The 16,767-nt window shown below is 35.3% G+C and overlaps 1 protein-coding gene across 1 annotated transcript; it reads left to right on the top strand.

Moving 5' to 3' along the window:
• Window positions 1-11,356: 11,356 nt before the first annotated feature.
• Window positions 11,357-15,612, top strand: TIC22-III (Tic22-like family protein). Its single transcript, XM_008224554.2, has 7 exons — window positions 11,357-12,042; window positions 12,152-12,226; window positions 12,895-12,954; window positions 14,767-14,826; window positions 14,918-14,998; window positions 15,077-15,112; window positions 15,323-15,612. Exons 1-7 carry the CDS (start codon window positions 11,476-11,478, stop codon window positions 15,401-15,403), a joined length of 960 nt encoding a protein of 319 aa, XP_008222776.1. The 5' UTR covers window positions 11,357-11,475; the 3' UTR covers window positions 15,404-15,612.
• Window positions 15,613-16,767: the final 1,155 nt, after the last annotated feature.

The raw sequence follows: 16,767 nt of genomic DNA, 5'->3' as shown, positions 1-16,767 counted from the left end.
ACCTACTTTGTCCAGTAGTCAAGTGCGACAAAGACACGCCTTCCCAAAAAACGACAGCGAAATCCCGGTCTTTAATATTTTGCAAATATTTCTTGTGTCTTTATTATGATCACAAACCATAACTACTCCATCTACAGCAAAAGCAAAACCGAATGAAAACCCATAACTACTCCATCTAAACGACACGATAGAGATTGAAAATTGAAAATAATACTTCTTTGGCATGTTTATAATGTTTTTTTCATTATTTTTTTATAAAACTTTGAGAGATTATCCACATCAATTATTTTTCATTACATACTTCTTTGGCATGTTTATAATTGAAAGTAATACTTCTTTGACATTATCTATCTATATATATAAAAGCAAAAGGCAGAGAATTGTGAAACATTCAAAATACCAGAAAATTTTCTTAGTTAATTCAAACATTAAGAATTGAAATTATTAATTAAATGAGGATAATATAGTAAATTTATATTTTTTTTTCATATTAAAAAAATTAAAATTAAAAACAAATCAAATAATATGTCCTACTTTTATGAAACATAACTACTCATGTTATCTTTTCTTTAATTCTAAAAATAAAATAAAAAATAAAAAATAAAAAGGCAAAAATATGGAGAAAGGAACTAAGGCAATTTGCATAAACACCTCATCAATTATAAGGGGAGTGTACATTAGTCACGCAATAAATTCCTTTTGACAATTTTCCACACCTACTACATTCTTGATGTTAAATTGCCAACTCCGTCAACTTCAAAACATGCCTTTCTTAAGGGCACTTTTGTCACTTCACTATTAAATAAATAAAAAGTTGTGAAGGTTAAGAAATATTTTGATAAAAACTTAAAATAATAAATATGTTGAAAATTGAAAAAGGAAAAACTTCCCCTCCCATCTCCACCACTCAACTCAACCCACCCCACTTTCCTTCTCAAGCCGACCAACCACCTCCCCTCCCCTTCACTTATAGGCCAAAGTTGCAAAGGCAATTGCTTAAGCTCGTTTGATAACAATTTCGTTTTTCTAATTTTTTTAATTTATTTTTCAAAAAATTTGAAAACATGAAATTTGCTTAGTAACCAGTTTTAGTTTGTTTTTTTTACTAAAAATTGTTTAAAAGTTATGGTAACTCTCTACAGTTACACTTAGGCTGATTTGACACCTCTTTAGCTCCCGCTTAATATCTATGTTAGTTGTTCGGAGCTCATCCGTAGTCAAATTCAAACTTGCCTATTTTAGCATCTAACATTTTATTAAAAAAATATTATTTTATTTTATTTCTCTTACGAGAAAAAAAGTAGGCTATATATGTGCCATAATGTTTTTATTTATTTTTATTTTTATAATAAGCGATAGAATTTTATTAGAACAACTTTAAAAAGTACAAAGGGAGCCATCCCAATTAGCAATATGACGGACATGGGTAAATTTCTCCAATGACTTGAGCTTGCCTGAGGGTTGCAATGATTTGGAAAGAATCAATCTAAAAAATTACTTGTCTAAAACCCCTATTGACTGCCTTCACTGTTCCAGATTAAAGCAATTTATCAAGAACAAAATTGGCCGCTAACCGACATGACTATCCTAGAGAGGCTAGAAAACCCAACAAACTCAACAAGTTTTTGGGAATCATGACACAAACTCACAGACAACCCATAAGATTTTATGGAATAAAAACTAAAACACTAAACAAAAACGACTAAAGTAGTAGTAACACATCAAAGTCGCTCCACAAGATGCTTCACATAGCTAAAGCCATCCATATCTAAAACAAAAACAAACAAATTTGCAACAAGGAGAGAAGAACATCATGGTCCACCAAGGCACCTAGATATGACGAGATCCAGGGGAAAAACCACATATATGAAGCTTTCTTGCTCTATTAGGGGATCCATGGGAAAAAAAAACCTATGGTCACCTTTTGCTGGTTTTCTCTCTTCTCCTTTGGCTTACAGTGCATTTGGATGAGGGAAATAAACTTGGAATTTTGACAAAAGTTAGAATTTCTAAATTGACATGAACCAATTCTGTTGTTTGGATAAATAAAAAATAGAAATTTAGAAATTCCGTATGGGAAAAAAAATGGAATTTGAAGGTCATAAATCCCAACTTCAAATTCTATCAAAAAGTCATCATTTCTAAAATTCCAAGAGAGATTGAGTTTTTAAAAAAGATAACTTTACAAATAAAAGTTAAATTCCGTATTTTAAATCCTTTATCCAAACAAGAAACTTTACAAATTCTACAACATTAATTTCCGTCATTTTAAATTCGGTCATTTATGAATGCTTTTGTACTTTTAAATTTCTTTATCCAAATGCACCTTTATGGTTTTTTAAGGGGTGGTGCCATAATGTTATTTAATGGACTTTCTAATGCCTACCACAAGGATAAAACCACAATATAATGAGGAACCTGTAAAACAACTGTATGCTCAAGAGAAGAGTGGTGAGCTTTGCATACCACCAACATAATGGTGCAGTTGTATTTATATTGATATTTCAAGGTTAACAATTACAACCGATTACATGAAAATCTCTATTTACATGAGAATCAATCTATACATTTGAAAATAAAAAAGATAATCATATCACAAAACAATTAAACTAAGTCCAGGCAAACTAGGACTTCTCATCTAAAACAGATAAGGACTTTGAATTCAAACTTGTAGATAACATTTGTCTAACATCCCCTCGCAAGCTGATAGGTCTTTGAACAACTAGAAGCTTGGACACCAAGTACTTGAAACGAACAACACACAAGCCCTTGATAAACAAATCAGCAATCTGATCTTGCGAGCAAACAAAATGAACCAGTAGCTCACTGTTGAGGCCCAAAAAATCTACGGTTGGGCCCGAATAAATTCCCGACCCAGTAAGACACCTAACTTGGGAAGAAACCCAATTTGGGTACAAAAGAGTTCATCATATACGCTTACACATGTGCCACGCCAAGCAAATAAGCAACATGCCACACTACAAACTTAAGTGGGCCCAAGCCACGCGAATGCCTAGGGCTTGCTGAGCGGGTTGTGGTATGGATGGTTACGAGTTTTCATGAGCCCATTGATGAGCCGAGAAATGGAAGTTTTGGGCTGCTTTAGGAGCCTCGAAACTCAAGCTCATTTCTTGAGCCCAAATATGTGGGTAAGCATAAAGGAGAGAAAATAGCCCATTACCTTAGAAAAGATAGCCCATCACTTTGGGAAGTTGGCCCATCCCTTTAGTGAACTAGCCCATCACCTTAGAAAGGTCCAAACAATCAAGGAAAATATATGAAAATCACCAGCACATGGCTGGAGACAAAACCATGACAAAAGCCAAAAGCCACTCACATTTGCAGGCTGCTAGAAATCTCCAGCACATGGCCAAAGACAAATCCCAACACAAGGTATCAAAAAACCAAATGATGCTTGAGCAAAACACCCTTCAAACTAGTGTACGTACACATTGCTTTCCCTCCATCAGATCTAGCCATAGAATATGAGAGAAAAGAAGGAAGAAAGATGGCTGAAAATGGAGTTCTCCACTGAGGCAGCTGCGGGAAGAGCATTGAGCTCCCAAAAATCCCTGCTTTTGTGAGATTGGGCAGAGAAAATCTTGCCAGAATAAGATAAGTCAAAAGAAGGGAGGAGAAAGGAAGGAAAAAGCTTGGCCAAATTGGATAGAACCATTAGGGTTTCTTGGAAAATGATAGCTTCCAGTGGCTATAAAAGAATAACCTAAAAAGACACATTGTTTGGATTTGTGTTGAACTTTATTAGTGGTATACGACATTAGCCAGGGAAAGCAGAGACATCCAAAAGTTTTGAACATATCATAACTAGGAGACCTAAGAAGCAATGTTTGAAAAGGAGACTTATTTGACAAAACTCTAGTTGGCAAGCAATTAATTAAATATATGGCAGTCTGAAAAGCATCAAACCAATAGGTATTAGAAATAGAAGCATGAGACAGAAAAACAATACTAGTTTTAACAAGATGCCTATGTTTTCTTTCGGCTAAACCATTTTGCTCAGGATGCTTAGGACATGAAAACCTTTGGATTATACCATGATCAAAAGATAATTTTGAAACGCATGCTTAGTGTACTCTCCCCATTCATCACATTGTAAAACTTTTATTGGAGTGTTTAACATTTTGTCAACATATTTCTTAAAATGGATAAAAAGATCAAAAACTTCATGTTTGTGTTTCATGGGAAAGATCCAGGAGTATCTTGAAAAGTCACCAACAAACAAGAGATAGTAGCGGTAACCTTGGACCGAATTTATTGGAAAACTCCAAACATTGGAGTGTACATGTTCTAGTGGAGAATTTGAAATTGATCTAGACAAATTGAATGACAATTTTGTACTTTTGCCTAATGGATAAGACTAACAAAAGTTTACATCAGAGGTACCACTAAGTGGTACTTGTTTATTAGAAATTAAAAACCTAACAACGGAACTAGCTGGATGACCAAGACGATAGTGCCACTTCTTTGCAAAAACTTGAGTGCCAACAAAAGTTGAAAATGATTTATTGGATAGTCCATCGCCAAGATTAAATAGATATAATTCATTCTCACATCTCTCTTGGAAAAGCATCTTCCGAGTCTTGAGGTCCTTTCCAACAAAGTAATCATGAAAAATTAGAATATAGCAATGGTTGTCTGAGGTAAATCTATGGACAAAGATTAAATTGGTAGAAGCTGATGGATAATGTAGGATGTCATTAAGAGAAAACTTGCAAGAATCAAACAGTGGAAGAACCAAAATGAGAAATATGCAAACCAGTAATAGGTAAGAAGGTGAGTTTGGTACGGTGAAGCACGTCAAAGACGCTGTCCTAAAGCCTTTGTAGCCTCCCTACGTGCAGGTACTGACGGTCTACAAGACTCCAAGATACGACCCCTTGTACACAAACTCAAGATCCACTATGAGCACGTTCATAGACAGATATAGGTATCCAAGTCACAGAACCATTGCCCAAAATAATAATAATATAAAGTAAAGAATATATGCAAAAGTAGACAAGGAAAGAATTAGTTTGTGGTGGTGATTGTGGTATGTGATATTCTAACAGTGTATTGTGTTTTTTGTGTGTGTCTTGTGTGAAGGAGGAGTGGCCTTTTATAGGCATCCAAAACCATGTAACCTTCACCGACCATAAAAGTTCACCAACCAAAAAATTAAGGCATTCACCAACCAGAAATAAAACCTGAATATTAAATATTTATAACCCCCACAATAAATAAAATAAAACAGCCAAAATAATTAAATAAATAAAATGGTTAAATTTTTAAAACCTTTTAAAATTCCAACAATCCCCCACAAGGTTTTCAAAATTTTACCATGACGAAAAACCAGTGAAAAATATATAATATATATGGGCAATATAATACTATGTAATAGGTGTAGGTGCCTTCCGGGCTTGAACCTACACTTAGTGATGATAGTCTCCATTTGAGGAACCTGAGTGTACACAGTATTGAACTCGGCCCCTTTGACCAAACTTCAACATATCCCACACATAGTATTAGTTGAGACTTGGATGCGGGGTAGCGCTATTTATGGCCATGCGCTAATCTTGATTCTCATGAGAGTTACTAGAGAATAGCCCAATTCTCATAGTCGCGGCCTCACGACGTCTCTCACTTAGGTGAGTTCTCCAAGAGTACATGTGACCCGTACCCTGCGGGAGTTTGCCCGCCTCGAAACTCATTCAGGGATAAATCCCTTCCTAACGTCACATAAAATAGCACTTTTGCCTTAGGGATGAGCAGAAGAATATCTCAAGGATATCTCCTCAGTTTTATGAGTGCTATATGAGTCACGCAGTATGGATTGTTTCTACCACATTGAACTTCCTTCATGGGATCTCCAATCACAGAAGTTGGGTTACCTCCTAGGTGACTCCCTTATGGGCTTAAGCACATCCCCCTCGACATTTTGCATTAATAGCCTCCTCCACGAGGCATGCATATTAAGACTAGCCTTCACAAGGCATATATAATGTAGGTCATGTCTTTGTTCTCCATTTTTGTGCGCTTTAAACCTGCATGTTATTAAAATATTTCCTACACAATCTTGCACACAAATAATTAGTAGATTTCACCTCAGTATAATTGGAAATTAAATATGCATTGGTATACAGTTAAGCATATAACGGAAATACATCATACATTAAATCTTTTGATCAAGAGTACCTCTCAAGTCCGTGAAACTTTGAGTACACCTGCTACCACTTATGAACAACAATATAACAATTAATTCATTAAATAAATTTATTTATAAGCACTGAGTATTTCAGGATACCCTTACTCCCTTTTGTGCACTCCAAATGGCTGAAATCATGATCACATATCCAAGTTGAAATTGTATCTTGTCGATTCTCAATATGAATCTATAAGACAATAAGAAGTCTCTACCAAAATTTTATGCCAAAATCATCATTAGTTGCAAATATTTTCGTATCAAATTGAAGATAAATTAGTCTCATAATAAACTTGCATAATGAAACAAATTTCATATAGACATAGTATGTTTGCCAATAAAATATAAAAAGTATTATGTCACTAAATGAATCTTTCCCATGAGAGCATAAAGAAATTAAAAACACACAAAAAATTATGGGAAAGAGAGAAGGAAAAGCCAACATAAATGAATCTAATATTTTCCAGCAAAATTGCTTAATGTTAGTAACAAATGAAATTACAGTATTAAAGTTCCCCTTTAAGAAAATTCAACTTCCACAAATTGGTCCACACGTTTTAAAATAAAATATTAATAATTATCAAAACGCAAATAACGTAAGCATTTGAGCGCTAATTAAAATAGAATAAATCTGAATAAAGGAGATATGAAAACTTATATAATAAATGTACAAAATAAAGAGGTAATCAAAACCACTCAAAATTTGGAAAATTACATTCAACATAAAATAAGTATTGAGATTAAATTTTGTGTTTGAAATACCCACATAGTTAAGGAAAAACTCAACCCCCACAAATTAGGGAATTCTCAAAATATATGAAGACTGTACCAAAATTTATTTAATTTTAAAATTATAAGATATGTACTCATAGTTATCTTGATAGTCATTGTAAACATAAAAACCATCAAAATTAATACCACTTAGAGTGATATAATTTATTATTTCATTTCAGTTTTCTGAGGAGGATTTCACAATGTATACTTCATGACAATTAACTCAAAGTGTCAGCTGTCAACACTTCACAATCAAAAGAATATTAATTCACTCAATATATTTGTATCAAGATTAACTCAAGTAACTAATACGAAGGATTGCACAATCGAATATATACTATAAAAAAATGCTTCGTTTTTCTCCCAAATTTAAAGCAATGACAGCCAGCAAAATAAAGAATAATTAAGCTCAATAAAAGTTGCAATAATATCACATAAACTCTCTGCACGTTTCGCAAAAATTGATATCTATAAATGAAAATAAAGAATCAATATAAAATTGAAAACACAGATAGGTCAGAACTAAAACTGACACAAAAAACTATAAAGATAATGTATAGAAACCCAACATTAAAAAAAATAATTGCAAACAATAAACTTTACGGCCAAGAATATATTATAATTGCTTCTCACGTTGATATGAAGGATTTCCAAAAGTAAAGCAGACCTTTTTGGCAATTGAGAACAATAAAACGATTTTAAAAAAAACGATTATAAAGGACCATTATAATTATATAAAGGAAGATTGATGGCAACCAAAATGAATGAAACGTGCTTTGAAATTTCAATGGTCATTAATTAGCTTTTGAATGCTATTAACATTATTAAGATTCTGAAATGTATTTTAAAAACAGACACACCACATAAAATAATAATACTTTGAACTATAATAATAATACCAAATAAATTAGTCTGTAGGTTTTTATTTTCAAACACTAGCAGTAATTTCTCAAACGTTAGCGACAAATTATAAACATATAAAAGTACCAACAATATTTAAAGCAGTTGAAATTGTATAGACAACATGAAAGCTTCAAACTGAATCTACCCAAAATAAATCGTAATTTTCATTTTGAAAATCCAATACGAATGCAAAAGCTTCCGTCAAAGAGTTAAAAGATATTAAAGCTAGCAATACGGGAAGAAAACAACTTTAACTTACAAAGGCTTTAGATTGTTGTGAAAAATAATAGTTTCCCTCTTTCCGTAAAGCCAAATACAAAATATTTATATTATAAATAACATATAAACAAATTGAAAAGCTTTGAAGGTATAATGAAATTGAAGAAAACAAAATAATAGGGAAATAAAAGGAAAATAAATAATAGGTAAGAAGGTGAGTTTGGTACGGTGAAGCACGTCAAAGACGCTGTCCTAAAGCCTTTGTAGCCTCCCTACGTGCAGGTACTGACGGTCTACAAGACTCCAAGATACGACCCCTTGTACACAAACTCAAGATCCACTATGAGCACGTTCATAGACAGATATAGGTATCCAAGTCACAGAACCATTGCCCAAAATAATAATAATATAAAGTAAAGAATATATGCAAAAGTAGACAAGGAAAGAATTAGTTTGTGGTGGTGATTGTGGTATGTGATATTCTAACAGTGTATTGTGTTTTTTGTGTGTGTCTTGTGTGAAGGAGGAGTGGCCTTTTATAGGCATCCAAAACCATGTAACCTTCACCGACCATAAAAGTTCACCAACCAAAAAATTAAGGCATTCACCAACCAGAAATAAAACCTGAATATTAAATATTTATAACCCCCACAATAAATAAAATAAAACAGCCAAAATAATTAAATAAATAAAATGGTTAAATTTTTAAAACCTTTTAAAATTCCAACATATAATTCATTCTCACATCTCTCTTGGAAAAGCATCTTCCGAGTCTTGAGGTCCTTTCCAACAAAGTAATCATAAAAATTAGAATATAGCAATGGTTGTCTGAGGTAAATCTATGGACAAAGATTAAATTGGTAGAAGCTGATGGATAATGTAGGATGTCATTAAGAGAAAACTTGCAAGAATCAGTGTTAACAGTGGAAGAACCAAAATGAGAAATATGCAAACCAGTAATACCTACACCGCCAACTTGTTCATTACTAGTATACTCCTTGAGATTAATAATGTTTTGTAGTTTCAGAGTAATATGTGCATTTGCACCAATGTCGAGAAGTCAAGTTCCATTGGATTAGCGAGAAATTGTGGTGGGAGATGAGCCCATGGCAGTGAGACATTTGGCTGGAATTCTTCCTTCATAAGCCACATTCATATGATGGAAACAATCGATAGCTGGATGGCCAGACTTGCCACATATCTAGCAAACAATTCCTGGAGTAGCCGATCTTGAAGACTCCCAAAATTGGTAGTATGCTGAGTTGAAAAAGTACCACCAGAAGAACCTCCTCGCTGGTTTAGAAAGCCTTCATGAGTGGGTGAAGCAGCACCACGTCCAAAGTTTCGAGGATAGAAACCACTGTGTCCACGAGCAGCAACAAAAGCAGATGGTCCATTCTCCGGCATCGGAACAACTTGCTCCACCATCTGATGTTCAGCCGTCAAGAGAAAAGCTTCAAGAGTATCATAAGTGATAGGTGTATCATGAGCTTGAACTGCACTGACAATCATATCATAAGTTGGACAAAGGTTGTTCATAATAATCTAAACAAGTTCGTCATCATTGACTATCTTTCCAGCAAGAGGCAGGTTGTCGGCACTAGCATTCATTTGATTGAGGTAGTCATTGACAGAAAAATCACCCTTCATGGTTCTGGATAATTCATTTCGCAAATGCAAGATCTTGTTCTAGGACGTGGCGGCATATCTTCTCTCTAAGGCTTGCTAGGATGTGCGAGCATTCTAATTTCTAGATACAGTAGACAACACAGATGGTGTAGGGGAACTATTGATCCAAGCGAGGATCGGTTGATCTGTTGAATCCAAGTAAAGTACGCAGGATTGGCCACAGTGCCTCCAGTAAGAGTGGGTGGTGGACAGACACAGGTATCGTCATAAAACCCCATGAGGTCTCGACTTCTCAGGATGGGAATGATTTGTGCTAGCCAGAGTGGATAGTTAGATCGATCCAATTTAATGTTGATGACAATGGGCATGGAGGTGACAATAGGAGATGGAAGTATGGTGGGAGCAAGAGAGGTGTTATCTCCATCAGTGTTGGAAGTGGGATTAGTCATGGAAGACAATTGAGTGTTTAGAAAGAAACAAAATAAATTGAAATTATGGATCAAGTTGTGAGACTAAAGGCCTAATACCATGTAAAACAATAGTATGCTCAAGAGAAGAGTGGTGAGCTTTGCATACCATCAACATAATGGTGCATCCGTATTTATATTGATATTTCAAGGTTAATAGTTACAAATGATTATAGGAAAATCCTACTTACATGGGAATCAATCCATACATTTGAAAATAAAAAAGATAATCACATCACAAAATAATTAAATTAGGCCCAAGAAAACTAGGACTTCTTATCCAAAACAAATAAGGACTTTGAATTCAAACTTGCAGATAACGTCTATCTAACTGAACCACCCCATAACAGGGCCCATTAGACTCACCCGTGTGGTTTATACTCCAGGAAGACTAACACAGCAACCCACCGCCACAGTCCCTCACTTAAATCTTGGATTGATCCGTGCAGTAATCAAACCGACAACCTGTAGGCCCCGTTTGGTTCACGAAATGGATTTGAGGGGAAATCATTTCCCATGTTATTTCCCAATGAATGAGAATGAAAGATTCCTTTCCCACGTTTGGTAATGTCGGGAAAGTAACTGGGAGATTTCACTTTGTTTCCTTTCCCATGTTTGTTTTGAGTAGGAATGGAAAACAAAGTTTGTATAATTTTCCAATTATACTCATATTAAATCAAATAAAAAAAGAATGCATTTAATGATTCGTTGTAATTATAAATTGTTCATAGAGACAAAATAGTCATGAAAATTGTGCATTGAATGTTGGCTCATTTTCCCAAACTTTCCCATGAGGAGGAAAAACAAAACCCAAATTAAGAAGAGGGCTTCACTTTCCCCATACTTTCCCATGTGCGATAACTATTTTCATGTCTGGACTTAGAACATGGGAAAGCAATTGAATTTCCATTCCCAAGCCCTTTCCCATGAACTAAACGGGGCTGTAGAGCAAATACAAACGCAAGTTCCCCCAACCATAGGGCTACCCAACTAAAGACTAAAATTCGAAAACAAAATACTAAGATGCAGTTAAACTGAAATAATTTTTCTTCTGAGTTAAATTAAAATTAACCCTTACTATTTGAAATTTTTTTTGAAGAAATTAACCCTTTCTAAATTTTTTTCTTAAATAAATATACTTTAATAAAGAATAAAGAATGACGAAAAAAAAAAGAACAATCCAAAACCCCTTGTTGAATAAACCCTCGAGTTTCCCTTCACTCGCTCTTCAAGCCTGCTCACTCATCGAGTTTTTCTGTTCTGTGAGTCGATTTTCTGGAGAAAATGAACTTGGGGAACTCCAAAAACCCAAAAATTTCCTCACCACCCAAACACAATCCCCTCGAACTCAGCCTCCAACAAGCCTTCACCAACATCCAAAATCATTGCTCTGGTTTCCTGCACCACCTCTCTCACTTTCCTGTCTTCAACCCCAACCCTTCTTCCCTCAAAACCCAACTCGAGTCCACCTTCGCCAACCTCCAAAACCAAGCAAAGCATGCATTCCATACTGGGTTGTCAAGCTCTGTTCCCAAACATTCTTCTGGGAAAACCCCAGTTTGGGCCCGAATTGCGGTAAATAACAAAACCCAGACCACCAATTCCCCTGGTAATGGGTCCAAAGCCGCCATGTCTACCGAGGCAATCGAAGAGCGGCTTGCTGGAGTGCCTGTTTATGCTCTCAGTAATGCCGCTGAGGAATTCGTGTTGGTTTCGGGTGCTTCAAGTGGAAAGTCTCTTGGATTGTTTTGTTTCAAGAAAGAGGATGCAGAGGCACTTCTTGAGCATATCAGAATTATGGACCCCGGAATGCGAAGCGGGTCTAAAGTGGTGGCCGTGGCTTTAAATAAGGTGGGAATGTGAATAACTTGATGAGATTTTGTTTATTTATTTTGGCACCCTTTACTTGTGAATGGGAAAGGTTAAAGATTGGTGGAGATTAATGGGTTTTGGTTTGCAGGTTTTTCAGCTCAAGGTTGATGGAGTAGCCTTCAGGTTGATTCCTGAGTATTCTCAAGTCAAGAACGCGCTTAAGGTCCGTAAGTTGTTGGCATTGGAACAATAATTATATAGACTTGTTATTTTTTCGGAATTGAATTTTTTCAAGACACTGAAAGCGAAGTTTTGCTTATGTGAACATAACCATAACAAATTCATCCAGGAACCCCAAGAAAAAAATAATTGTAGTCTGCTACCCCATGCTTTATCTGTATCACATTTGACTCGATACAGGATAGGCCAGGATGCCTTAACAGTGTTAGTTTCTTAACAGGCTGTCACGGAACTGTACGTATTTGAACTTCAGCATTCTCATCCTTTTCAAAATACAGGTTTAGAAACCAAGCACTGTGTTAGTGTACCCCAACAGATAACGTGATTGACATACACTTGTTAATAGGCTTCAGTTTATTAGTAGGGTGTGACTGGCATTGGTTTTGAGAAATTTGCCAAAAAAGTTGGGAGTCAAACTTGGTTTCTTAAAGAAATAAGCTCAATACTTTTATGGTACTCTTCTTCAGCCAGAAAATGATGTCTCTCTCTCTTATCCTCCCCTCCCCCCTTGTGGCCCCCATGCAGTCCCCCTTCCTGCTCGTCCTCAGAGCGCACAGAGTCTGTGGACTGTGTATGATGTCTCACTTATTCATCGCTCGTCATATGCAAGTTTTATATTAACAATGATTATTTTGTGTTCCCTTTTTGTAGGAGAAGGAAAAGGTTGGAACTTCTGATGATGATGGCTTTCCCGGGGTGCCAGTTTTCCAGGTTCTTCTCTTGGATTTTCTCAATTTGAATTAGTCATATACTGCAGAGTTGTGAGGCCTGCAGTTTTCTCCTACGTTGTTCCCTTTTTGTAGGAGATTCATCCGTGTGTCTAAACTAATTTGATCACACATTCTCCACATGAGAATATAAAAAATTCAATTATGATTTTACATGCATTAAAGTGCTCAACTTTTCTCAATAAGATGACAGTTGACTACTGGTCTCTTTTAAAGTTTTTTAACAAAAAAAAGTGCATACAGAAAGGTCGCTGAATGCTAGCTTATGCCATAACCTATTGTTTCTTCATCATGGTGGTTAATCTAGCTGCTGCTTCTCTGTAATTCCAGTTTTATTCACTTCAGGACTTTTGTACATAAGGCCTCGTGATGATAGCTCTTAGGATTTCATAGGTTCTGTCCTAGGCAGTCAGAATAAATTAGTTTTCCAAATGAGTCATTAGTTTATAAGTTTTAGAGATTTTTGTTTGCAAGGGTGGTTCTGGAACAAAATTCCTTAGCATCAATATATTTACTAATTATATTGGGAGTAGAAATTTCTAGGAGTTCTAAGAGTTTGAGATGTCTTTCTTGGGTTTGAACTCAGTTATTGAATTATTAGTTACATTATAAACCTCGTCTTAAACAGTCTATAAATAAGATCAATTGTAGCCAACCGTTTGTGGTTTTTGAAAATGAAATATCAAGCAGTTTGAGTTGAGGCATGCGTGTTCACAACCATATAATCACTTTGCCACCATGCAGTTTAAAAGATATCACTTATTGCAGTGTAGTTTTATCCATCATTCATTTTGTATGAACCCAAATGAAACTTAGCATGTAGTGACCATGTTTAAAATAAATGCCCAATAATGAATGAAAAGCCTTAAAGCATGATAATTTCAACCTAAAATCAACTTAAGAACCAGATTGTAGTGTCACAACATCCAGTTGAAGCACCCAATGAAATTTTTTGTTGTACTATCAATCTCATTCTGGTTAAATCTAGGGGAATATGCAGATTGACATCAAACTATTTTCAGGTAAATTGATATTGTAAAAGGGTAGAGATTGTGAGAAATCATTTGCTATTGGGGGGTGAAATAGGAGAAGGGCCAAGATGGAGCTAGAAGTGTTAAGAGGTTGAGGTGGTTTTGCAAAGAGCTTTGAAAGTTTGGTTTCTTAGGTTTAGTATCATTTGGGTTTGTTTTGAAGTTTGGCTAAGAAAATAACAAACCGGTCAGAGACAAGATAAAAATGTATATTCAGTTTCTCCTTTTTCATTGCCCAAGAGCCGGATAGACTGCGTTATCTCTCTCCTTTGGATCTTGCAGAGAGTGTAATAAGGTTTTCTACTTGCAAGAATTGGTTTGTTCTCAATCAAAGGAACAGTCCTTTTTGTTTATCCTTTTCATTGGCCAAAAGATTCCTACTTTTGGGTCTTGGAGAATTTGGTTTAAAATTTTTGAAAATTTTGTTTCTTTTCAATAGAGGGAACTAAAGTTGAAAATGTAGAAAACAATGTACATTCCTTTGGATACATGTAAGAAAAATAAAGAGAAAGCATCAGGTATTAGCTCTTAAGTTTCTTCTGTGGACCATACTAGGAGAAGGTTTGTCATTCAATTCTTATTATTGTCCACAATAGACACCTAGCTGCATTAGTTTTTGTGGCAGCTTATGTCGTTTCTGCTCCAGTGAACCTGGTTTGCTGGAGTTTTGTCTGGCTTAAAGATTTTTTGGACATTTCTTTCATTACAAACTTCTTGCATAAATTTCCCATACTAATTGTGGAACTGTTTAAACATTTTGTTAGTCAAGGAGCTTGATTCTTAGAAGCCAAAGCAAGAGCTATCGTCCAGTGTTTTTCAGGAAGGTTAGTTAAAATATTAACCTTGCGATATGCATTATTCTAGCTTGTCTTGGCATGCAAATTGCAATATCGCTTATCCTTGCTAATCTTCTAGGAGGACTTGGAAAGTTCACTATCAAGAGCTTCTCGCGAGCAGAATCAATTAAATCCTGCCTTCAGACCTGGGGATGTTCAGGTATGGTTTTCGAGGATCGCTATTGACTATGCAGCAGAAAATTTCTTTCTGTTTACTTATTTTGATTTTATACTGTAGGTTGCTGTTCTTGAAGAAGTAATAAAGGGAATGAAGGTAGGCCCTTTTTTTCCTTAAAAAAATTATTTATTGTTAATAAATTATTGACCAAAAGATTTTTCCACAAGGATTGAAGAACAACATTGTACAATTCCTTTGCTTATTTCTAGATTATTGTAAACTTTGATTTGGTTTCCTCTATCTTCTAGGCAACTACTGAGTGTCAATTTTGACTTGTATAGCCAAAGTAACAATGAAATATTGCAGGAAGGTTCTACATCAACGTGGGACGATGTTGTTTTCATCCCTCCTGGATTTGATATCTCTACTGATCCTACCAAGCAATAGGATAATGCAAAGAGCAGGCAATGGCGTCTTCGACAATAATATTAGCCTAATACAAAACTTACATATGATGAGTTTACTTTAGTAGGGATTCGATTTTGCGATTGTAGCTGTGGTACCCCACTGTAATGCACTGACCTTACCAGCAATTTCAAATATTCTGTTCTCTCGGTCCTGCAACATGATTTTAATTTTCATGTCTATTTTCTTTATGAGAGCTTGTTCATTTTTGCTTCTGCAGCGCAAATCCTCTTAGGCAGTTTTCAAGCCCATTTGTTTAGTCAGGCATATGAGTGTTGGAGGGCCCAAATCCTACTTGACGATAAAGTTATATATTAGATCTTTTTTTAACACATGGTATCTTCTTATTGGCTATCACCATTTACTATTATGTTTCATTCCACACATTCATACGAACCATTTAATGCAAAAAAACTAAAATCTATAAGCCATTCCAATTTGATGTTATATGTCTATCTTCAAGTTAAGAAGTTTCTCAACTACAAAGGACCCACTAATATAATGGTTTGGAGCAATTGCTCTTACAGGCAAAGTCCTGGGTTCGAGTATGTGAGTTTAATATATTATCGCCCCTCTAAATATAAAAGCTCCTAAAAAATAAAAATGAAGTATCTCAACTATTATTTAATTGACGGTACAAAATTGTCTACTTAATTTCTTTTGAAAGGAAGTAACCAAACCGAATTGAATTGGTTTGGCCATGTTCACCCGTTTTGATGTAGTTCCTGTGATGGTAGGGTAAAGTTCCCCATTGACTTAGAGTGGTTTCAACAATGAGTGAGCCCAAGGTTGGAGGAAAAAAACAAAAGTGTTTCGGTGAGCCCAGCCCGGGAGGTGGGTCCCACGAACTCTGGCGCCCGGCGACCTGAGGTCCAAAGCGAGGGTGCTGACGTCATCGCTACTGATCGCTCGATGCACTCTGATATCCCCACCGATTTGATTTTTTTACATTGCCACGTGGCGTCGTCACAGGCTCTCCGATCTTATTTTTCTCCAATCCAACGGCAGCCAATTTTTTTGCAATAAAATACTAGAAAAAATTCAGAAATTTTTTAAAAAAATTACCCAAAATTAATGAATTTTTTTCTGTAAATACCAGCCATTTTTTATATTAAATTTATCTGAAATTTAAAATTAAAAATTTTATCCTATTATGAGATATGAATAGTATTGACACGTAGGAACCCAAAAATCTTATCCGAAAATATTATCCAAATTAATTATTGTGGTAAAAAAAGTTGTGAAAAAAAATAAAAAAATGAATAGTAATTGCCCTTTGCCATGGCAACGGGTGGAAACGGAAAATACTATTTGTAAGGGCAACTACTATTCATGTGAATAGTGCT

The sequence above is a fragment of the Prunus mume genome, linkage group LG2 (assembly GCF_029339155.1).
Source record: "Prunus mume cultivar Tortuosa linkage group LG2, ASM2933915v1, whole genome shotgun sequence".
Classification (NCBI taxonomy): Eukaryota; Viridiplantae; Streptophyta; class Magnoliopsida; order Rosales; family Rosaceae; genus Prunus; species Prunus mume.
The sequence above is the reverse complement of the archived record's forward strand: the minus strand, read 5'-3'. Positions and strand labels throughout refer to the sequence as shown.